Here is a 24636-nt window from a genome sequence, read left to right as displayed (position 1 = left end):
TAAAAAATACCTTTATGAGAAAATATTTTAGTATATTCTTAACGTTGTTGCAACAAAGTTTTGGAGCTTAATTGAGTGGCATTTTTTTATTGATTATTTCAGTAGTATATCTAGGGTTTCGTCGGGGAGACTAGTTACAGTTGTGAGTGTAAAATTAGTTAAAATTTAAAATAATCCAAATATCAAAAAATTAAATATGACTGCGCTGCTAGATAAGGAATTATGACCCAAAAATACCAAAGAAGATAAAGAATACCTTTATGACAAAAATATTTTAGTACTATTAACATAATTGCAACAATGTTTTTGGGCCTAATTGAGCAGCATTTTTTCATTGATTATTTAACCCATTAACGTCCAAAATGTCAAAATTTCTTGCACGTTTTCAAAGTGATTTTTTCCTCTGTAATTGGCGTTGAAAAAATTCTTGAACCACATATTCTAATGTAAAATTGCATGCTCTTTCAGAATCCGTTGCCAGAATCATGATAAAACTCACAGGAAAAGAGATATGCTCGATTGAAACATAAAAAACACCTAAATTTTCGAAAAAAAAAATTTTTACGATTTTTTTTCGAAGTGTTACGGTGAAGATATCACCTTGCGACCGTGATCAAAGGTGATCATGGGAGTTGAAGTTTAACAGGGAATTTTTTTGTTGACCTTGAACCATCGCTTCTTTACAAAATGGCGGAAAAAACGAATTTTTTTTTTCAATCTTCATCAACTTTTTTCTCGAAATCTATGGTCTTTAAAAAAAAATTCATAAAAACAAAAATGCCTTAGAATCACTCGAGGAACATTCTCAAATTTTTTCAGAATTTTTTGAGACAATTTTTGAAAATTCCATTTCACAAGTTTCCCGGAAAATCAAAAATTGTCTCAAAAAATTCTGAAAAAATTTGAGAATGTTCCTCGAGCGATTCTAAGGCATTTTTGTTTTTATGAATTTTTTTCTAAAGACCATAGATTTCGAGAAAAAAGTTGATGAAGATTGAAAAAAAAAATTCGTTTTTTCCGCCATTTTGTAAAGAAGCGATGGTTCAAGGTCAACAAAAAAATTCCCTGTTAAACTTCAACTCCCATGATCACCTTTGATCACGGTCGCAAGGTGATATCTTCACCGTAACACTTCGAAAAAAAATCCTAAAAATTTTTTTTTTCGAAAATTTAGGTGTTTTTTATGTTTCAATCGAGCATATCTCTTTTCCTGTGAGTTTTATCATGATTCTGGCAACGGATTCTGAAAGAGCATGCAATTTTACATTAGAATATGTGGTTCAAGAATTTTTTCAACGCCAATTACATAGGAAAAAATCACTTTGAAAACGTGCAAGAAATTTTGACATTTTGGACGTTAATGGGTTAATTAGTAGTATATCTAGGGATTCGTTGGGGAGATTAGCTACACTTGTAAGTGTACAATTACTTAAAATTCAAAATAATCCAAATACCAAACAAATAAATACGTCTGCCAGTTAAGTAATTATGACCCCAAAACACGAAAGAATAATCCAAAGTGAAATGCAAAAATATTTGAGAATTCTTAAGATTGTTGTGCAACAACGTTTTGGAGTCAAATTGCGTGGCAATTTTTCATTCCATGGTTATTTCAGTAGTATATCTCCATATAGAGATTCTCCAGGGAGATTAGCTACACCTGTAAGTGTACAATTACTTAAAATTCAAAATAATCCAAATACCAAACAAATAAATACGACTACGACAAATAAGCAATTATTACCCAAAAACACGAAAGAATAATCCAAAGTGAAATGCAAAAATATTTTCGAGTCCTTAAGATTGTTGTGCAACAACGTTTTTGAGTCAAATTGCGTGGCATTTTTTCATTGCATGGTTATTTCAGTAGTATATCTCCATATAGAGATTCTCCAGGGAGACTAGCAAGGTACGATGCTGAGTTTCTTTGTAGGTAAAATAAGTATTACTGGATGAAAATATAAAAGGCTATGGGTCAAAGGGAAAGAAAAGTGGTTTTATTACTAGATGCATATATATATACGTATACGCTGTGCTGGAGTCGAGGAACTCTAAAAAAGTCCAGGGAAAGTTTCGTAGAACAAACAATCCAGCCGAGTTAACAAAATAGCCTCGCGCAGCTCGAACGTAACAAGTCGTTGGGTCAAAGCAAATAGAGTCAGGCGAAAAATATTCCACGACGCGATAAAAAAAGAAAATAATTATTCGAGCCTGGTGAGAAGAACTTTCCCATTTGTTGGAAAGTAAGCTGTTTAAAAGACCAGTGAAACTTTTCCCAATCCATGAATATGCAATTTCTCAGCTGTAAGAAAATCAAACTTGAATGTGATCAATTATATTTTTTAAGGTGATATATTTGTATTTGTAGAGAAAAATTGAAAGGATTCTTGCCAAGTGAATAAATTATTAAGGATAAAGAGTGGACAGCTCGTGATTGGATGCTGATCGATAGATGTGCTTAAAGATTACCCACGTGCAACGTGCGAAGCTTGCCAAACGCGTTCAAACTAATCTCAAATACACTACCATTCTCGTTTAATATAACGCCAGTACCAAAGTGGACACGAAAAGCTCTTCGAGTGAGATAAGGTATCTCGATAATCAATTATGTATGAAAAGTGGAGTGTTTTCTCATAAAAGATATTGGAAAGAGAATTTGGCCTGAAGTATATCGATTACGAAATAATGGACTATTCTTGGCTGTCCAGAATCCAATATTTGGCTCATATTGGTATTCGATATTTTAGTCGTCTATATTTTTCGAAAAATGATAATATAATTCTGATATGAGTCGTGCTTGAAAGTACGTCATGCTACTTGAATCAAAATCCATAAAAGAGAGGATAAAAGTGTGAATTTTTCAATCAGATACTATATTTATGATCTACGTATTATAATATGTGATATTTCCAATAATGATGTGGTTTTAGTTTTGAAATTCGGCGTTGTAAATCTCAATATTAAATATAATTTGGATTTATAGGGTATAGTTTATCGTAATAATTTGTTGTCATTAATATATTAATGGTAAAAGCACGTGGTGAAATTATCATGGAATTGTGGGATAGATTATAGTGAGTTGATCTTCAGGATCTATGTACATCGTGCTGAAGAAATTTTATTGATGGGGACTAACAGGGTTGGTTTGATTTTTCTACTAGGACTAGTTTGGTTCAGAGAGTGAGTATTTCGTGTAATTTATTGTTACAGGAATCATATTCTAATTTTCGTCGATTTTGTCTACGAAAATTGACTACGTAGTGTTTTAGTCAATAGGATTTCACTATTTCTAATTTTGGGAGGAAAATCGATGAAAATTAGGGTACAGGGTTTGGGAAGAATGCATATTTAACGAAGTGGTCAAGCTTCGTGGCAAATAATGTCCAGCTTGTTCAAGTTAATATTAATGTTAAAAATATCATTTTAATTTAGTACATAATTATACGAGGGTTTTTTAGGGGGTTCGTCATTAAAATATATGTGTATATGGAGTTGAAGAAGTCTGGTTGGTGAGGATTGGCAGGTCTAGTTTGGTGTTTCCATGAAGGAGTAAGGGGAGAGGGCAGATTGTTTCGCAGTGAGTGTTTCCTATAAGTTATTTTGTTACAGGAATTATACTGTAACTTCCATTGATTATGTCCAGCAAAAATTGATTACGTAGTGCTTTACCCAATAGGGTCTCATTATTTCTACTATCGAGAGGAAAATCGAAGAAAATGAGAGTATAGGGTTTGGGAAGAATGCATATTTAACGAAGTGGTCGAGCTTCGAACTACAATAATGTCCAATCTGTTCAAATTAATATTAATGTTAAAAATATGAGGTGAATCTGGCACAAAATTTTGCAAGGGATTGGCTATTAAAGTATATGTATATGGAGCTGGAGAAATCAGGTTGATGAGGATTGGCAGGGCTAGTTTGGTGTTTCCATAAAGGGGCAAAGGGAGGGGGGCAGATTGGTTGACAGTATTTTGTGTAAGTTATTGTTACAGGAACTGCACTCTAACATTCATCGATTTTGTCCAAGAAAAATTGACTACGTAGTGTTTCAGCCAATAGGATCTTACTATTTCTACTTTTGGGAGGGAAATGAATGAAAATTAGGTATAGGGTTTGGAAAGAATGCATATTTAACGAAGTGGTCGAGCTTCGAACTACAATAATGTCCAGCCTGTTCAAATTAATATTAATGTTAAAAATATGAGGTGAATCTGGCACAAAATTTTGCAAGGGGTTGGCTATTAAAGTATATGTATATGGAGCTGAAGAAATCCGGTTGATGAAGATTGACAGGTCTAGTTTGGTGTTTCCAGGGGGGCAGACTGGTTGGCAGTGAGTGTTTCGTGTAAGTTGTTGTTATAGGATTGTATAAGGGTGGTGGAGGATGCATATTCGAGCCAGTGGTCCAACTACGAGCCAGAATAAAGCCCGGTCTGTTCAGATGAAGGATCGAGAAGCTTCGGTGGTTCGATAAAATCTATCGATCTCCAAGACCGTATTGCACAATATACCACAATTAAAATATATTCTCCCAAAACTTAAACCGAACAAACTATCATATTTACCATACCAAACTCCATAATTCCAAAGAAAAGACAAAAAATAAAGTATTAAAATCGAATGGCAAAACAAGTTCTTTGAAAAATTGTGTATTCCCAATTGGAGGTTTGCATCGAGAAGTTTCAGCAAGAATTGCAGTCCACCTCTTTTTCTTACACCCTCTTTTAAAGCTATGTACATATATGTATACTGGTTAAGTCTCTTGCCTTATGCTTGCTGCACGTATAGAGCAGTAGTCTTTCATTTGCTTGTTTTCTGAAAACCTCCAACTACACTTTACTTTGCATCTAGGGCTTTTACCCGGAGCTTTTGATTACGTCGGCTGGTCAAATTTCTAGATCGGTCTCTCCAGTTTCCACTTTATTTACACGAGGAGGATTTCTATCTTGAAGTTTAACGTAGCGTTAATTACGACGATGGCTGTAAGATTATTGGTTGAAATCTGTCCTTGCCATGCAACGAGGGATCTTTTTATTCTCATTGGTCAGTTGGAACCGGATGTGTGGAACGATCGATATCACGCTGTAGTTGCTAGGCGATCGTCATATATCCCACGGATCATCCGGTTCATTGAATTTCGATCAACTATACTTTCGTGCTCGGCTCTGGAAACCAACGAACTTTCAATATCCGGTAACGCACGTTTGTTCGCTGCGCGTCCACTACACGAGCTTCCAACCCCCTTCATCCACCAGCGTTTCCAAAAATTCTCTTTAGTTCCAAAATCACGCTGAACCAACCAGAACGTATCCTGTAACGGAAAATGCCTGCAAATATACTGTGGTTGCGTCATTGTGGAAATTCACCTAAATCACCTAACGTTAATATTTTCTTTTTATTTCTTCTCTGTTTTTCTGATGAAATTAAAATTTTTTTAGCTTTTAGATGGATGTTAATTAGTTCTAAACTTGTTTTTCTTTCATTTCTATATATATATATATGTATTCTTTTTTCGAGTTGTATGTCCTATATATATATATATATATATATAAGAGCTTCTAACCCCCTTCATCCACAAACGTTTCAAAAAAATCGCTTTAATTCCAAAATCACACTGAGTCAACCAGAACGTATCAACGGAAAATGCCTGTAAATATACTGTTGTTACGTCATTGTGGAAACTCACCTTAATCACCTAGCATTAATATTTCTTCTTATTTTTCCTCTTTAATTCTGACGAAATTCAAAGATTCTCAACTTTTAACTAAACCAAACTTCTAAATTTGTTTTTCTTTCATTTCTATGTTTTTTTTCAAGTTGCAAATTCAGTATACGAGCTTCAACCCCCTTCACTCAGCGTTTTCAATAAATTTCTTTAGTTGCAAAATTACACTGCACAAAAGCAGAGAGTGTCTTGTTGGAAAAATATTATATAGAACAAAAAAAGACCATGGTTGTTTCATCCTAGAAATTAGTTCGAGTTATCTAACGTAATAACAATATTTCATTTTTACGTCTCTTCTTCATTCTGACAAAATTCAAAGATCCGAAGCTTTTGACTGCACGCACCTGGAACACTCTTAAGTCTATTCTCTACGAATCCTCTCTCTCTCTCTCTCTCTCTCCCTCTCCCTCTATTTTTCCAAGTGACGGTTCCACCAACCGGACCCAAGACTGCTGAAAGCGCGAGGGTAACTCGATTTTACGAAATAATTTTGAGCACCCGCAAAAACTTGGCAAAACAGTCGCGAGGATAAAAGTTTGCAAAGTTACGGAGACCGGAGCATTACTGCAATTAAATTGGCGATGGTACTTAACGTTCAGTTTCTTCTGGAAGTTGTAATGAGAAAGCAAAGTTATGCCATAATGGCGCACGTTACTGGGGTGCTGTGTATGCAGATACCCTTTCCCCTTTCTCCCCCCCCCCCCCCTTTATCCTAGTTACACGCTGTCCTCTCGCTGTTTATGCCCGAGCTGCAATAAGCGCGGAAAAGCTAATGAGCTCGAAAGTTAAGTCGCTTCTCTTTTCTTTTTTTTTTCTTTTCATTCCCCCCCCCTTGATCCCTCTTTTGTCGAAACACGTAGAAAAACCATTTCCACTCGTTAATGAAGAATTTGATTATTGACGTTCGAATCCAATGATTCCAGTCGAGGATTATTAAATCAATTTATTCGAATTATGAAATAATTTTCTTCAACGTTATTTCTACAATTTAATTCCATTATACATATATATAGTTTTAAATTTCTTCACATTTTCAATATTACTGTTACAGAATTAGTCCGGGGTACATGGTCACGAATTTAATTAATTCGACTACCTACGGGCTATGTGGTAATGGGCGAAAGGGGGAGGGGGGTGAACTATAGTAGCGAAACCTAGCACCTAAGTCGCTATACGAAATCACAAATAAACACATTCGATGGTATAACAATTAGTAGGTAATTATTACCTTTGCACGAACCGTGTTCACCTTTGATAATTTCACCAAATGATTTCTCTCGGTCCCAGGAGCTAGAAAATAATTTAATTTCCACTATAGATACACTGTTCTCAATGTGTGTGTGTGTGTGTGTGTGTGTGTGTGGAGGAATCTATAAAAAATATTAAAATCATATCAAAGCTTAAAGCAAACGCGGAGAAAATTAAAATTCTAACGGTGTTCTTTTTTTATAAGAAGATACAAAAAAAGAACTGTTGAACACTCTATTTAAATATTGCGTTTAACTTTTATAAATGAATTATTCGGCGTGAGCAGTCCAGCAATAAAGGGAGAATTTTCGTGGGAATCTTTTTTATTTCACCTGCTCCACCAGACACTTAATTGCTGCTTCGTCTCTAGTGAAAAAAAAAGGAACACTTTTCTTCCACTTTTATTGTTTCGTTCCCGAAGATATTTTACATCAGCTTCCTATCGGGATAAACGTTTTTAAAATCGCGTAATTCGTTTCTATTCTTTTTAACTAAACAACCATTTCCTCGCAAAGAAACGAGTTTGCATTTGCTTTTATCGGTCGAAATACAGATGCACATTTTCAATGCAAAGGTGAGCCAGAGAGCAGCCCTTTTTACATTTTTCCTCGACATAAAAGCTTGATACGCGATAAAAACGGTAAAGAGCTAAATTCCTGCGGAAACAAATGACCTTCTCCTTTTTCCGACTATCATTTTGATAAAAATGCGTGGTACTGGTCGGTAGACGGGTGTGGAGGGGGAAGCGATAGGGGGGGGGGATCTAGAGTTTATCTTAATACAGTAATTAAAAATATTACAAATGAAATACGTTTAGGAATAATTGAGAGGTTAATTCGTTTCGAGAGGATTGTTAATTTTTTTTTCTTTTTAATTGAGAATAGATTAAAAAAGTGGGGGGGGTGTATATACACAGTGCACTGATCTCCTTTTTCAGACTATCATTTTAATAAAAGTATACATAGTATTAGTAGGTAGATGTATGTGGAGGGGGGGGGGGGGGGAAGAGATAAGAGGGAGGGGGGGGGGTTCTAGAGTTTATCTTAACACAGTAATTAAAAATATTACAAATGAAATACATTGAGGAATAATTGATATACTAGCTCGTTTCGAGGATTGTTAAAATTTTCCTCCTTTTTAATTGAGAAGAGAATAAGAGAGTGAGGCGGTACACACATACACGTACAGTGCGCTCTCCCGTAACTCGGCTGGGCTAGCTCGGACAAAAGCCGATGGCACCTCTCCTCGCTACAATCATTTTTCTCTCTCTCTCTCTCTCTCTCTCGCTTTTTCTTTCTTTCTCACTCACTCTCGTTAATTCTCAAAGCGATCCTGAAACAGGATGGAGAGGCTTTGAAACTAGATTCCACTCGACGCAACAAGTTCGCGCAGCTTCCGTTTCGCTGCGTGACAGTAAACAGCTGAACGGATCGGAGAATTTCCACTCGACGACTGGACTCATTCCATTCTAGTAGCTGATACCCATTTATAAACCCAATACTCCACTTACTCTCGATCTTTCTATCAATCCAAATTATTTTCTCTCTCAGAGAGAGAGAGAGAGAGAGAGAGAGAGAGATGTGTATTTTTATTCCAACAACAAATTGTCCGATCCTCCCTCTCGGATTACATTCATCAATTTTTATCACTCGTTACAATTTCCTCTTTTACACACAGTTTGTAATAATTTTTTTATTTTATGAAATTATATAAATTCCTTCACGCTTATTTGCTTTTTATTTTATTTATAGCCTGCTTGTAACTTTCTCACGATTCCTCCAATAGCACAAATATCCTCGGGACATTCTTGGAATGCTCCGAGAATATCCATATATATATGTATATATCCAGTGGGCATACATGCTGAGGATGTCCCTTGAACCTTGTGTACTATCAGTGTTTGTGTATTTCACTCGTATCGAGTTAATTTATACAAAGTGGATATATTTTTATGTCATTTTGTGGAAAGAGATAATGAGTCATGATACGAATTTAAATGTCGACGAATCAATTTAATCATCTGTTATATTAGTTGAAATATATAGCTGCATGATTCTACGACGAATCATGTAATTCTTACATTTCTCGCTTTTGGATTAAATTCATTTATTTTTACCATTTATTATGGCTGCTGTTTACGAGGAATTGAAATAATTTGCTTGAAATTATATCAGTAATTTCTATATTCATTTTATACTTTATTTACAGTATACTAATTAGGTTTCTTGTGGGTTTTTATATTTCTCTGTGCTTGTATTAAGTTAATTTATGAAACGTAAAGATTTATATGTTATTTTGTTTGGAAACTGGATAGAGATAAAGAGTTATGGTACGAAATGTCGACGGATCAATTTAATCATTTATTACAATAATTTATGACAAATTGTTTAAATCTCACTCTCGAATTAAATTCATATATTTGTACTATTAATTATGCCTGCTTTTTCGAGAAATTTAAATAATTTGTTCTAAATTATATCAATACTTTCCTATTCATTGTACACTTTATTTATATCGTATACTAATTAAGTTTCTAATGATTTTCTCAATTTCGCTGTACCTGCCTTAATTTAATTTATAAAATGTGAAGACATTTAAAAGTTATTTTGCGAGGGCATAAAAAGCCATGGTACGAAATGTTAACAGATCAATTTATATAATCATCTATTACATTTTAGTCGAATTATAAAAGCATGGATCTACGTCAAAACGTCTAAACCTTCGCCACTCGGATTAAATTCATTTATTTTTACTATTGATTGTAGCTGCTTTTTCGAGAAATTTAAATAATTTGTCCTAAATTATGTCAATACTTTCCTATTCATTTTACAATCTATTTACATCGTATACTAATTAAGTTCCTCATAATTTTCTAAATTTCGCTCTAGCAACATTAATTTAATTTATAAAACATGGAGAGGTTTATATGTTATTTTGTTTGGAAAGAGATAATGAGCCAGCTACGAAATGTCGACATATCAATTAATTCATCGATTCCGTCAGTCGAAATATATCGGCATGAAAACACTTGTTGATGGCAGTAAATGACATCTAGTGGGTTCATAGATACGAGATAGCGTTCTCTCCATGAGATTGAGTACGGCGCACTAAAATTTGAGCATCCTCAAATGTCACTCGATAACGATGAAAATCGAATGTTGTTCCTGCCGAAGATAAATAGAACCATTTACAGATAATTTATCATTCGAATGCTTTGAATCACGTGTGTGAGTAGGATTAAAAAATTGTTTTCTCTGAAACTGATATCTTCCACAATCTAGCAAAAAATTATGATTATTATTGCAGGAAGCAAGCAACAAGGTTTAATGGCAGCTTAATGTTAAATACTATATATATGTAAACAATCGATATAAAATAACTAATAATTATTAAAGAGAGAGAGAGAGAGAGAGAGAAAGCAAAGTGATTATCGTGCAAATATGCTTTGGGATATTAGAAATTTATATCTTATGTCAGACGATCGAGATAAGATAGTCTAGGGAATTTTTCAAAGTCCCTAGGACGATAACGATTGGGTCATCTGCTTAAGTCAACAGCGATTTACGTGGCGGTAATTTGCGGAAAATGCCGAGAATATGCATGGTAAAAAGACTGCTCGGTATATATACGCCAGGGTCTTGCCTCAAGTGCGGAAATGGAGAAAACGAGAATTTCTAGCGAGCGAGTGGAAAGGACGAGCGCCAGCTTGGATCAATACGTAAAAGGTTCCACCTGCAAGAATGACAAAATTTTCAGCCCCAAAAATCCACTCACTCTACTTTCCCTCCCTGAGCAAACTACCTCGCCTTCGACTAACTTTCTTCGTTAGTCTTCAATGTACAAATGCGTATCTATGATAATTAATTATAGCTTAGTTGAAAGTCTACTTTTTTGCTAGTGTTTCCAAGTTAGTTCCATATTTTAATATTCGCATATATATATATATATATATATGTGTGTGTGTGTAATCATTAATCATGTTAAGTAAAAGGTAGTCATTTGGCGATAAATGATTTCCGGTTGGTGCAGCTGGTAAAAGCTCAGATGGCAGGACATGTTAAAATGACGGAATAAAGAATAATAGAAAATGGAGAGAAATCTAGTTTTTTTTTTTTTGGAAACTACACGATTAATTATATAGTTCCAAGTATTGTTTTTTACCAATGTTTCCACAAGTTAGTCTTAAATTTTAATATTCGCATATATATATGTGTGTGCGTGTGTGTAATCATATATTAATCATGTTAAGTAAAAGGTAGTCATTTGGCGATAAATGATTTCCGGTTGGTGCAGCTGGTAAAAGCTCAGATGGCAGGACATGTTAAAATGACGGAATAAAGAATAATAGAAACTGGCGAGAAAATCCAGTTGCGTTGCGGGAACTGCAGGGGTTAATGAAAAGCGGCGAGACGGGATTTTCCAATCAAGGGGATGATGCATGGGGCTTGGTACTCTTTGCGCGTGACGCGTGGCGTGGAAAAACTAACCGACAAACACGTGTGCAACGAAAATGGATTGGTAATCGGGTATTCAGAGCTCGCGTGACAAAAAGTTCAGTCAGCTGAATTTTTCCATGGCTGCCATTCAATTAAAATAACTTTTTTCATACCATGAACAAATAACTCCTGCAAATGGATATTTAATTTAATTAACAGAGGGCTTTGCAACGGCCGATAAATTAACGTCGAATTATTCGATATGTATCGAGGAATAATTTTTTTTTTACTCGTTAAAACTCGTGTTTGTAGTGTGAATTTTCATATTTCCGTAAAATCAGCAACGATTGCTTCATTTTGTGGTGGTTAAAAATGCTTTCAAAAAAAAAAAAAAAAAAAAAAAAACTGCAGATAATTTCTTTTTAATTACATTTATTCGATGAATTATTTTTTGCTACTGAAATACTGTCGTTTACAGTGTTTAATTTTCTGTAGATTCGTGTAAAAATAACAACGATCGTTTAATATTGCGGTAATTAAAAAGGTCCAAGCACAACATGTGTAATTTGTTTTTAAATTATAATTGCTTCTGTTGTTATTATAAAAGTTTTTTTTAAATAATAGACAAAGTGGATATTTTCTGGCGGTTTCCATGGTAGAGTTTATCGATTTTCATTTGCATTTTAGGGATTATATATGTATTATATGCGAGAAAGCCGATTTGAAACGGTCCCTCTGAAGATCGAGGGTACCGGATATCCGACGTTAACTTCCGGTCAACGCGAGTTTTCACGGCGTGCCGGTTTTCGCGCGAAACCACGCTAACCCCATTGATCCGAAGGGATCGGTGTGGAATATTTAGCGTGCCTTCCGGCCTGCCTGCTTCCCGTCCTTCAACCACAAATATCGCCAAGCGTTAGTAATTAACGCATTCTATATAATTCGTTGCCACGATCATGCAAACTAATACCATAAACTCTTCCTTCAACCGTCTTTATTTTCTCACTACAAATGTCAAATGGCTAACTTCATAATGTTATCTAAGATACTCTCAAAGTAAATATATATTTCATAAAAAAAATCTAAAACTCGTCTTTAATTGAAAGAGTGATGACAATTGATATAAACAGTTCCTTGAATAGTTATAGTTAATTAAAGAAATCAGTCCTTTCTCCTCCTTCAACCACCTTTCTTTTATCACACATAATATGAAATGGCCCTCTCTATAATTTTATCCAAGAAACTCTTAAAGTAAATATATATTTTATAAAAAAAAAATCTAAAACTCGTCTTTAATTGAAAGAGTGATGACAATAAAATTGATATAAATAGTTCCTTGAATAGCTATAGATAATCGAAGAAATCAACTTTTTCTCCCACTTCAACCACCTTTGTGTTATGACACATAATATTGAATGGCCCTCTCCATAATTCTAAGAAACTTCCAAAGTAAATAAAACTCATCTGCAATTGAAAGAGTGATGATAATTGATATAAATATATAGTTTCCCGAACAGCTGTAGTTAATGAAAAAAATCAATTTCTCTTTTCCTATTTCAACCATCTTTATTTTATCATTCCAAATGTCAAATGGCTTTCTCCATAACTTTATTCAAGACACTCTAAAAGTAAATACACATTTCGTACAGAAATTCCAAAACTCATCTGCAATTAAAAGGAGAAGATATTTGATATAAACAGTCCTTGGAAGAACTGTAGTTAATTAAAAAAATCAGTTCCCCCTCTCCTCTTTCAACCACCTTTGTTTTATTAAGCCCAATGTTAAATAGGTCTCCCTATAACTCTATTCAAGAAATTCCCAAAGTAAATATATATTTTTTACAAAAACTGTCAAAGACTCATCTGCGATTAAAAAAGTGAAGAAATTTGATATAAATAGCTCTTGGAACAGCTCTATAGTTAATTAGAGAAATCAGTCCTTTCTCCTCTTTCAACCACTTTCTATTACTCCAAACGTCAAACGTTCCTCTTCACAAGCCTCTCCCAAATGTGATCTTAAAGAAAATATAAATTTCCTAAAAAAATTCCAAAACTCATCTGCAATTAAAAGTGAGAAAACATTTCATCTAAACAGTCCCTGAAACAGCTATAGTTAATTAAAAAAATCATTCCTTCCTCCTCTCTCAACCGCCTTTATTTTATCACACCCAATGTGTGAAATGGCCCTCTTCGCAATTCCATCCAAGATACTCTCAAAGTAAATACAGGTTTCATTCAAAAATTGCAAGATTGGTGGACATTAAAGTTAAACTTATACGTATATATATCTGCAATTAAAAGAGTGAAGAGATTTAAGAAACATCTGCTGGAAAGCTGTAGTTAATTAAAGGAAGTTTAGATGTCCTTGTCAAAAGTACAATATTTATAGGAGTTACCACTACTTTTATATTAAAGTTCGCAGCGAGAAATAGTATAACGTGCATCATTTTCTTTGTATGTTTTGTTTCCATTCTCGCTTCTGAAATTCGTCTTCGTTGTTTATTCGAGACAGATGTTATTATGCAGATCTAATTCAACTTGTACCATGTACCAGCCTGAGTTATAGTATCTTTCGGTTAAAATTTAATCTCGCGGTTGAATTGATGTATATATACCTTTAATTACAGCCATTTGGCAAATGGATCTTGGGGGGGGGATGATGACGAATAAAACGACAAACTACAGCGATCAATCGAGCCAGAAAAGGACCAATCACTAATAGAAGTCATTCGATGACAAAAATCCCCATAAATTTTAACCGATTACTTTCACGTCTCACAAGTAATAAAATTTCTCAGTTATCAAAATGAACAACTCTGACTGATATACAATTAATTCCAAGGGTTTAACGAAACAAAATATTAATTGAAAGAAGAGTGCGTTTATTAAAATCTCGCATACACCGACACACACACACACACACACACACCTATACATACACATACACTACAGAATCGAAAGTTTAATTAAAGCCAGTGGACCAGGGGGTTCCACTCGAAGGGATAGGACGTAATAAAAACGTAATAAGGGAATCCAGAGATTACATTGATTCGCCACTTAAAAAACTGAAAAGTAGCTACAACCTTGAGTGAGGGATTTTATGGTCGAGTAGTTATTACTTTTGCTGGAGAATCAAACGAGGCATCGTGAAAAGGGAATAAGTGAAAGAGAGACCACTCCTGGCCATGGATGAACGTGGTGCAGGAGTGAGGGTCGATGGTAGTGCCAGCCAGGAATATTTTTACCAGCAAAGATAAGGGAGAATGGACGAGGGGAGGGCCTGGTGTTCTTAAAGAAGAGCGTTTAACGAGTTTCACAGGCATCTTCATTATGGATCGGGAAACGCAGTCACTGTTATTATTCTTCTCCTCCTCGAGTCCTGCCAACTTCCATACCGTCGAGTCTCGCCAGGAAAATCGATATCCGTGTGATACAACGCTCCTCCGGTTCGACGGTGGGTGAAATTGCTTGTTTGGGACACCCCCTCCCCCCAACCCCTTTTAATTCAGCGAGCTACCCTCCCTAATCCAGTTTTTCCTCGCTTTAAGAATTCTATCAGCACAGTTTTCCCCAATCACGACAATACAGACCGAAAGCTTTTTCATCCGCCATCTCAGGATGCCTTAAATCAATTATTGTTTCCTTTCAACTTTGAATTTTCCTTTCCCTGTCTTGAGATGGCAATGGGGGGGGGGGCGTTATGAGTTGGGTGGAAAGTTGAAGTTTTCGTGGGAGTTCCGGTGATTAAAACAAGCGAGCAATTAAGCGTGATAGGCAAAGGTGAGGGGGTGGGAAAGGGGGGGGGTGGAGCATACAAGGTCTCTCCCTGGGGCTCTCCAGCGCTGGACTTTTCATGCCCGGTTTGGATCTTCCGGGCAAACGTCAAAAGAGCAGTGTTTTGTCCCGGGAACTCCAACTTGTTGAGCCTTCGGGTCAAAATGGGTGATCCGGAGCCCTGAAACTGGGGCCACCGGCTTTTACGAGCTGATTGCGTACACGCACGTGCGCCTCTATCGATCCTCCCCCCCCCCCTCCCTTTTCTCTCTCCTCGTAAGTTGGAAAATGTGTATAACACCGGGGAACGTTCCTATCGCCAAGGTATACGTTCGTGTTAACGATTTTACCCCGATAACGATTCGCACCAGGGTCGATAACCGCTCAGCCAAATATGTTTTACACCGGTTAACCCTTCCTATCGTTTTATCTACATTTATTTAACACGCGAAAAATAAACGCCATTGTACTGGTATTTTTTATCGCATATTCGTTATTTTTATTCGACGATCATCGTCCTGTGGGAATAATTCGATTTTAAAACGGACGAGACGATCGAGATCGAGTTTATCGAATGGTATTTCTTCCTCGTGGTCATTGCTGTTGAGGGAAATTTAATTTAATTAGGGGTTTGCGTAGCTTTGTCAAAGATTCTCTCGTTACGAAAGACTGTTTAGCTATAAATATGCTTAATTTCGCAATCGATGTTATAATAATAATAATAGGGCATCGGTTGAAATTCTGATTATTTACCTATAATCCAGGATTCTGGTTACAATAGCTAACCAAACGCAGCCATGTAATCTCTGTAATAATAACTATACAGTTTATTAAGGCAATAAATTTAGCAGAGATTCGGTATTCTCGAAAGTTATGGCTAAAAGTGCATCGGATAAAGTAATCTTCAATTACATCGTTTATTTTGTATACGATATATATATATATATATATATATATATATATATATAGTTTAGATTGAAATGTATGGATAATAATGTTTGTTTAACGTTTGTGCAACAATAACCATGAGATAGGAAGAGTCTGCGTTATAGATTTTTTCTCTCCATCACATTTGCAGGAAGGATGATCTACGTGAGGGGCATGAAAAATTGTCAGGCCTTATCGCTTGGAATTAATTTTGAGCACGATCGAGGCAGAGAGGAAAAGAAATAAAAATGTGCATCTTTTCTGTATCGAATTTTTCCTATTCGTATATATATATATATATGACTACCGAGTTATGGCAACGAAATTATAGCGAGAAATGTTTCTATCTCGCTGAATTCCCCTGGAAAATAACGTGGAAATCTTGATTAGGGTGTTTGGCAACACTGTACATTATTTTCGCATGAAACAAGACACAACGGATATCGTGGCTCCTCCAAGTTTAACCGATCCAATATTAGTAATACAATATCCCATTTGACTTTGGCGATAAGGAATCCCGGCCAGATCCCAGTGCCAGCTCGTAAAGTTATCTCGGACCTGCGAGGGTTCACACAAATTCTAAAACAAATCCCGAACAGATCCGCCGATTTCGCCGAGCCGTTAATCGCCGATGCTTTTGGAAAGCTGGGATTAACGATCTGAGGTTCGGAGGCAAACATTAGTTCCCGTTTGTCCAGACGCCGTGTGTTCTCGATTGAAATGCAACGCGAGTAGTTAGGCCCTCTTGTTGACCTTACACCCTTCTAACGAGCTTTGCTCAACAGCGAGAGAGAACGATACCACCCCAAAAATTTTCTTACTCGTAACACTGGTCCTGCTTTGCTAAGTTTTCTCAATTTTATGCTTGTACTACTGAGAATAAAGCATGCCCTTATAATTATACTTGTAGTTTAATATTTTTTTATGTTTACTTATGTATATTGAATGATAGTTCGAAGATTAAACTATGCGATATCGCTCAATCCAATAAAATTTCAACTCTTCCAGAAAGTCTGCTGATACGAGGGTGGTATGACGATTTTTATGTTTATACTACTGAGTATAAAATAACCTTCTATAATTATACTTGCAGTGTAATATTTTTTTTTGTTTTTTATATTAAATGATAGTTCGAAGATAAAACTATGGGATATAGCTCATTCCAATAAAATATCGACTCTTCCAGAGTCTACTATGCTAGGGTGGTATGACATTTTTATGTTTATACTACTGAGAATAAAGCATCCTCCTATAATTATACCTGTAGTGTAATATTTTTTAACGTATTTATATATTAAATGATAATTGGTAGATTAAACTATGCGATATAGTTAATTCCAATAAAATTTCAACTCTTCCAGAAAGGCTGCTGATACGAGGATGATGGTATGACGTTGTAATCTGCTATGACATCGTATTACGTCATATTAAATTTTTCATGATAAAAAAGAATCAGGTCAGTTATATCGCGTTACGTACTATCGATTTGTATATACTTTTGGATTTTCCATTGAGATCCGGATAGAGCCAGAGGTATTTTAATCCCCTTAATAATGGAAACGCTTTATCGAGGCAATGATGATCCATAAACACCCTTCAACGTTTCCAGAAGTACTCTGTACATCTCTCTCTCTCTCTCTCTCTCTCTCTCTCTCTCTCTCTCTGCTAAAACCCTTCAGTATACTTATTTGTATTTCTCGATAGCACTGAGAGCTCGATCCAGTAAACTGGGTAAGAATAAATTCACGCTTTTGTATCAAACAGCAAATATTGGAAATCTGTCGTTGTAACGTTCGTGCTTTAAATTTGTGCCAGTTTCGTTGGTGGCAAGACTGAAAATTATGAAAATATTGCATAAAGTTTCATGGATTGCTAATTCAGAGATAGAATATTAAATTATCGTTGAAATATTCCTGCTGTATTCGTGGTTTCTGCGTTGAATTATTGAGAAAATAATCTTAAGTCGAGAGGAAGAGCGAAGCTTATCAATCGATAATTGAGGATTGTAACGAGATAAGCTGATTAAATGCTCCAATGCTGTAATCCATTCAATAATGAATAGTTTCTCGAAGTAAGGTGGTAATACTCGAATAGGTTTTCAGTGTTTTCGGAGATACCATTCATTTCTGCACTAGACGACGTGTCCGAGCAGCTCAGGTTGCTATAGAAACGAACCACTGGTGGGGGGAGGATGGCGTACCCAGTGTCTCTCAACCTGCGGAGCAGCTCCAACCAGAGGGATCGAAGAATGGCAAAGATAAGACTTCTGCCATCGATTCATGAATTATTTATCCACTTGTTTTTTAGGCTAACGTGTCCTATTAGAAATTTGCATAGTCGATCAAAACCAATTGTATTACAGCTACTCCACTGGCTAAACTTACGGATTTCATTGGTCAGTCAATAAAATTTACCTCGACGTTTTAAGAGTTCCTGCTGAGTGGCATCCTGCTAAACGAGTTAACTCTAACGAGAAGGGGCTCCTCCCATTCTATTCCTTTCAATTAAATCAAACTTCTTCCCCTTTTCCTATATCATTCGATATGTGATTTCTTCGCGAAGTATCAGCTAACCTTATCCATTTTTTTTTCTTACATTTTTTCTATATGTACAAAAGAGAGTAGAATATTGTAATGTTGAGTTAACTGAATATTCGTGTGAATGAACATCCTTGGAAAATTGTGTATGGGCAAGTAGTACAAGTCAATCATTTTCCCCCATCATTCGTCAATTCTGCAGGACTATTTATTGTTGGGATGCGATCTATAATTATATAGCTTTCAGTCAGCTAACCTTATCAATTTTTTCTAAAATTTTCTCTATTTATATTAAAAAGAGTAGAATGTAGCAACGTTGAGTAAACTGAATATTCGTGTGAATGAACATGCTTGCAAAATCGTGAATGGGCAAGTAGTACAAGTCAATCATTTTTCCCCATTATTCGTCAATTCTGGACTATTTATTGTTGGGATACGATTTACAATTAGCCTTCAGTCGTAGAATCCTCGTATTCTGGTCGACGACAAATTTCCCTGGAAACTCATTGTCAGCCAATCTAGATGGAAACTCGACGTGCTCGTCCAGTCGTTGACTTATTGTTAGGAGTGGCTTTTGACCCTGGAATGGCGGATGGAAATCAGCTCAGCTCTCTCTCTCTCTCTCTCTCTGTCCAAGCGAGGACACACAAACGTTCTCTTCACCCCCGATTCCCAAATGCCATCTCCGACAACTCCCTACTTTCAACCCTTAATCTGCCATTTCACGTTTGTCAGCTGAATCCATCCCTCTATCTTGAAAACTTGAATAAAAAAACATGTAGAATATATTGGAAGTTTACAAATGTTATAAACGTGATATATTAGGGCAAACACACCTAAATTGTCCCAGAGCATGGATGTAAGAAACCAAGAATTGATATCTGTAATAAACAATTGAAAATATTATTTTTCAATAAACAATTGTTCATCAACAGTTTCTTTTATTAATAAGTAAAAGTTGATATTACACTAGTATGTATTACTAGATAGGAATTCGTAAAGGAAAACAAAAGAATAAACTAAAGTTACAATATACCACTTTTATACATGATTCGTGCACGTTGCATTGAATTAGATTAAATAACAGGAGTTTATATACAAATTGTAATAAAGAGAAAAAAGGATCAATCTCAATAAAACTTGTAGCATATAAATCTCAAGCGTACAATTATAAAACAGCTAACGTCTATTTAGTTTCAAAAATGATAAAATTCAAAAGAAATAGCAAAAAATGGGAAAAAATGTTAAAAAAATAGACAATAATAAAATTATCCGAAAAAGACAAGAAAATTCTCGTGTCTATGCTTCGAAGTAAGTCAAGTATACTATATATATACTCTTTATATTCTAATGCACGACCAGTTAGGGTGAGTCGATGTTTAACTGAAACAGTTAGAATTTGCATGAAGCATTTACGTATTGCCAGGTTCTTCCAGTGATAAATCGGTATCGAATCTAAGCTTATTCCCAGAAGGAGACTTTCTCTCGCGTAACCAGCTGGTTTACGGTGACCAAGACGAGCACCTCATAAATCCAATCCTGCGAACCAAGAGGTGCAAAGCCGGTGGCGTTTGCCGGATGCTATCGCATCACCTAATAAATTGGAATCTATGCCTTCTTTATACCCTTCCGTCTCTTGATCTATGCGCTGGATATTCTATAACTTTGAGAATCTTACCTGAAAGCTCTCTAAGGGAGAAAAAAAAGCTTTCTCATTTCCTCGATCGCAAGATTCGAAAAAGTAGAAAAATTACACGATTCTCAGTCTTTGTATAAAAAAACACAAAAAGAAGTTGAAGAAACTCGTCAGCCACTGTGCAATTAAAATAATAACAGTTCCCTCTGCAACTGCAGAAAAATGTCGATTTTGACAAAGATCTTGCAAGACGTTGGGACAATTAAAGCTTTATTGCTAGTGGGGAGATTTAGCTATGCAGAAAGCTTGATAGAGATTTGTCAGCAAAGAGGGCAAAGCTACTGCATAAATGGCGGCTGTATCACTCTTACGATGTCTCATTAGAGCCTTGGAACTGGATATTTCAGAGTACGACTCTTACACTTGCTTGAATACTGGTTAATTACAAACTTACGAGTCTCTCTCTCTCTCTCTCCCTCTCTCCTCTCTCTTTCCAACTTTCTACCTCCACCCCTGTGTCTCTCCTACACCCTTCTTCTTCGTCTCTTTTATTCGCACGTTTTCACACCCCCTATCCTTTTTCCCTCTTCCAAAAGCTTCGCACTATGTCGCCTAATCGTAAATGTAAACAGCAGGAATAAGAGCCACGTGCTCTCCAGTTTCCACTCACTTGCCCTCCACGAGTCAAGATTGTCTCGTGCTGTATCCGAACATCCACCTCAACTTCCACTATCGATCTTCCTCTCTCCGGGTGCACTTACGTATCTCTTTTGCCAAGCTTCCAACTGGAAAGAGAAAAGCACCGATAAGCGGACACTGACACACACCATCCTCAAATTTCAAACTGCAATTTAACAGGATCAACCTGAGACTAGCTATTATTTCTCATTTTGTTATTATTATATATATATATATAAGATTATGAGAATTATTTTTCAATTTCAAAATTAAACACATGGCCGTATAAATAATTGCAACCAAAGACTCGTTTCGGTGAAAATTATACTTTATTAATCCACGTGATTCGTTTCCCAAATTTATATTTACCGTGAAAATGTTCACCCAACATTATTACGCGATAACAACGCTAGACGCATTTATTCTCGCGCAGATTTCGCAGAACTCGGCGAATTACGTTAAACGCGAACTTTGTTCGGAATTTATGCGCCCGTTTTTTCGCTTTTTGGCGTACGTAGGTGTAAATTCCGCGACCTGCTGCGATGGTGACGGAGACGAAAGGCGTGGCGGGGGGTAAGCGAGGTTTTTTTTTAATTCGCGACTCTCTAGGATGGAACGAATTTATCTGCAAAGTCTTGGTCGAAACCACGAGATGGAGGGAGAATGGGGTGAGAGAAGGTTGGAAAAGCTGAAACTGATCGTCTCCACTGTAGAGTCGTATAGTTTCGCATACTTCTAGCGCGTTCCCGTATTTTATAGGCGGCACCAAAGTTTCACAGATCTGCAGCCACATATCCTTTATAAGTCATCCCCCAGCACGAGGATAAAACCTTGCGAAACTTGGATCGGTTTCGCTCAACTTGCACTAATGCCACATCCAGACGAGAATTGAAAAGAAAATTTTCATTCTGAAACTGGGAAGAAAAAGTCGTTGGAAAATTCTATTACGAGTGCTCGTTATAATTAATTTGCGATATATACGAGCACCACGGGCGATTTGTGAATGTACGTAAGTTATTACGTATTTATAGATGTGCCGTGTATGTGCAAATGTACTTGTCTTCGAGACTCTACCTTGTCTCTTGATAATATACAGGAGAAACTAATTTATAGTTGTCCATACTTCTCGCGTTTTCGTATTTTGTAGGCTATACCAAAGTTTCGTAGATCTCCAGTCACATATCCTTTATAAGTCATCCCCCAGCACGAGGATAAAACCTTGCGGAAGAACTTGGATCAGTTTCGCCAAACTTATATACATTTAAGCCATATCTAGACGAGAATTGAAAAGAAAATTTTGTTGTAGCCACGAGGTAAACTCGTCGGTGAAATTTTCTTGGAAATGTTTCTTAATCGACTTGCTAAATAAGGATACATTTGTTTGTATGTATATATGTAAGTAGTGTGTGTGTGTGTGTGTGTGTGTGTGTAATGTAGAAGGGAAACTAATTTTGCAGCGGATATTTATATCTGTTAGAAAAGAGGGTGTACAAGGATGAGGGTAAAAGTCGAAAGCATACGGTTCTCATCAGTCACTGTAAGCTCGAGACCGAATACGAGATGGCGAAGCCCGGAATGAATTTTTAAACGCTCGTTTACAGTCTTCCTGTGCGCGAAAGAAATTCACTGCAAGACAAAACGAAATTTCCACGTGTGTAACGTGGCTTACATATAATGTCTCCGTCCTGCTGCAATTTTTAGCTTCCATCGGAAATTTTCCAACGGCAAGCTTCGTTCGGTATTCATTGAAAGGTTGGAATTCAATAAGCACAAAACAAGTTGAATCGTGAACGCCTCGCTCGCGAGTCGGAAGTACTTTAATAATTTTTTTACAATACATTTTTAAGGTTATGGATTATAGTTGTGGTATTAGTGTATATTAGGGTCGGGGCTAATTCTCGCAAGATCAACGAGTGACAGCGGAGCAGTTAAATCTCTGCTGGAGTAATTTGTTTTTCAGGTTGGGTCGCGAACGCCTCGCTTGCGAGTCGAAAATTCTAGAACAACTTTTTACGTTAAATTTTTGAAGTTATGGATATACTTCAGGTATCAGTGTATATTATAGTTGGGATAATTCTTGCAAGATCAACGAGTGACAGCGAAGCAGTCAAATCTCTGCTGGAGTAATTTATTTTTCAAGTTGAGTCACGAACGCCTCTCTCGCGAATCGAGAATTGTCGAACAATTTTTACACTAAATTTTGAAAGCTGTAATCATAGTTGAGATATTAGTGTATATTAAGGTCGGGGTTAATTCTTACAGGAGCAACGAATTACAGCGAAGCAGTTAAATTTCCACTAGAATAATTTGCTTCTCCAGTTGGGCCACGAACGCCTCGCTCGCGAGTCGAAAATTCTCAAACAATTTTCACATCGAATTTTTAAAGTTACAGCCATATAGTTGAGATATTAGTGTATAACAGGGTCGGGGATAATTCTTGCAAGATCAACGAGTGACAGTGGAGCAGTTAAGTCTCCGACGGAATAATTCACTTCTAACCGCGAACTTCCTTTGGGATTACAATTTCCTGGCTCGTCGTAACAGCTCTTGCTACACTATACTCTTACCGAGCTACCATTTGAGCGTGATTGCTTCCGTCGTCTCCTTGATAGTGACCGTCTTAACCAGATACTCGATTTCACTGCGAGAATAGGGCCGCGAGATTCCTTCGTGAAGGAAAAGAGGAGGGAGGGGGTTAAGGTGGCTAGAATTCAATCGAATGAATTCCGATTAACGCGATCTCGAGCGATTCAATTCCATCCAGCTTTGTTTCCACTTCCACGCGCTATAAACACTCCCCCCCGCAATCCACTAAATTCGCAGCATTCTTTTGTTCCTGCACCATTACGGAAAAATCCCTCTAAAAGTTCATAAAAAATTATAATTCTAATTTCTACTTTATACCACACCTACACACACTGAGAAAAAGGTTAACAAAAACAATAATACTCCGAATATCCCACTAAAATTATTCACTTAAAATTAATAAACTTTAATTTTCACCAACTATATATATATATATATACAAATTTAACTCGAACAAAGTATAAATTTGTTTCCATTTGTTACAAGTATAATACATGGAAAACATCTTTTCTTTATCAATTCTCCGATTGGTCTCTCCGTAGATTTTGGTCGAACGCTCGCAGTATAAATTTACTACTGGCCTATAAATCTATTTCGAGTTGACGAGCGCGAAAACACGCCCTGTCAAGTCGGTTTTTTTTACGATCTTCTCTGTTTCTGTTTCAGGAAGATGCGGGCATGGATCGCCCTGCGAGCAGCTTTGCTACGAGCTTCACGACGGGATGTACGAGTGCGACTGCAGGGACGGCTATATACTTCATAAAAATGGATACAGCTGTGCCGGTGAGTAGTTGTCTCCGATTCTCCACCCTCCTGCGTTATCCTGCTTTACAATTCTCCTTTCGTATAGCGTCTAGCAACCTCTATGACTTTACTTTTCTTCCCATTCCTAGTTTCACATTTTTTCTCGTAAAGCTACCTCTCTCTTGCTCTTTATCAGTGTTTCACCCTGTGTTTCGTTCTCCATCACGTACACTCCCTGTATTTAATCCTTGCGAGCGTAGAGCAGAGGCTGAATTTCTTGCAAGGGGATAAGCCACAAACTATTCACGAATCGACTGAGCATCCCTCTTTAGTCACTTAAATTTT

At 36.4% G+C, this 24636-nt stretch overlaps 1 protein-coding gene across 5 annotated transcripts in view; it reads left to right on the top strand.

Moving 5' to 3' along the window:
- SP2353 (EGF like, fibronectin type III and laminin G domains protein pikachurin) overlaps positions 1 to 24636 on the top strand; it is a 165595-nt gene that overhangs the window by 22307 nt on the left and 118652 nt on the right. For all 5 annotated transcript variants that reach the window (XM_066743189.1, XM_066743196.1, XM_066743205.1 and 2 more), the window contains one exon: positions 24214 to 24330. In XM_066743189.1, coding sequence (XP_066599286.1) covers positions 24214 to 24330 — 117 coding nt within the window. The remainder of the gene's footprint in view (positions 1 to 24213; positions 24331 to 24636) is intronic.

This window comes from Prorops nasuta, unplaced genomic scaffold, assembly GCF_024137725.1.
Source record: "Prorops nasuta isolate Cenicafe-Biocafe unplaced genomic scaffold, Cenicafe_Pnas_1.2 PNAS00002, whole genome shotgun sequence".
Lineage (NCBI taxonomy): Eukaryota > Metazoa > Arthropoda > Insecta > Hymenoptera > Bethylidae > Prorops > Prorops nasuta.
This window is presented reverse-complemented; position numbering and strand designations above follow the sequence as displayed.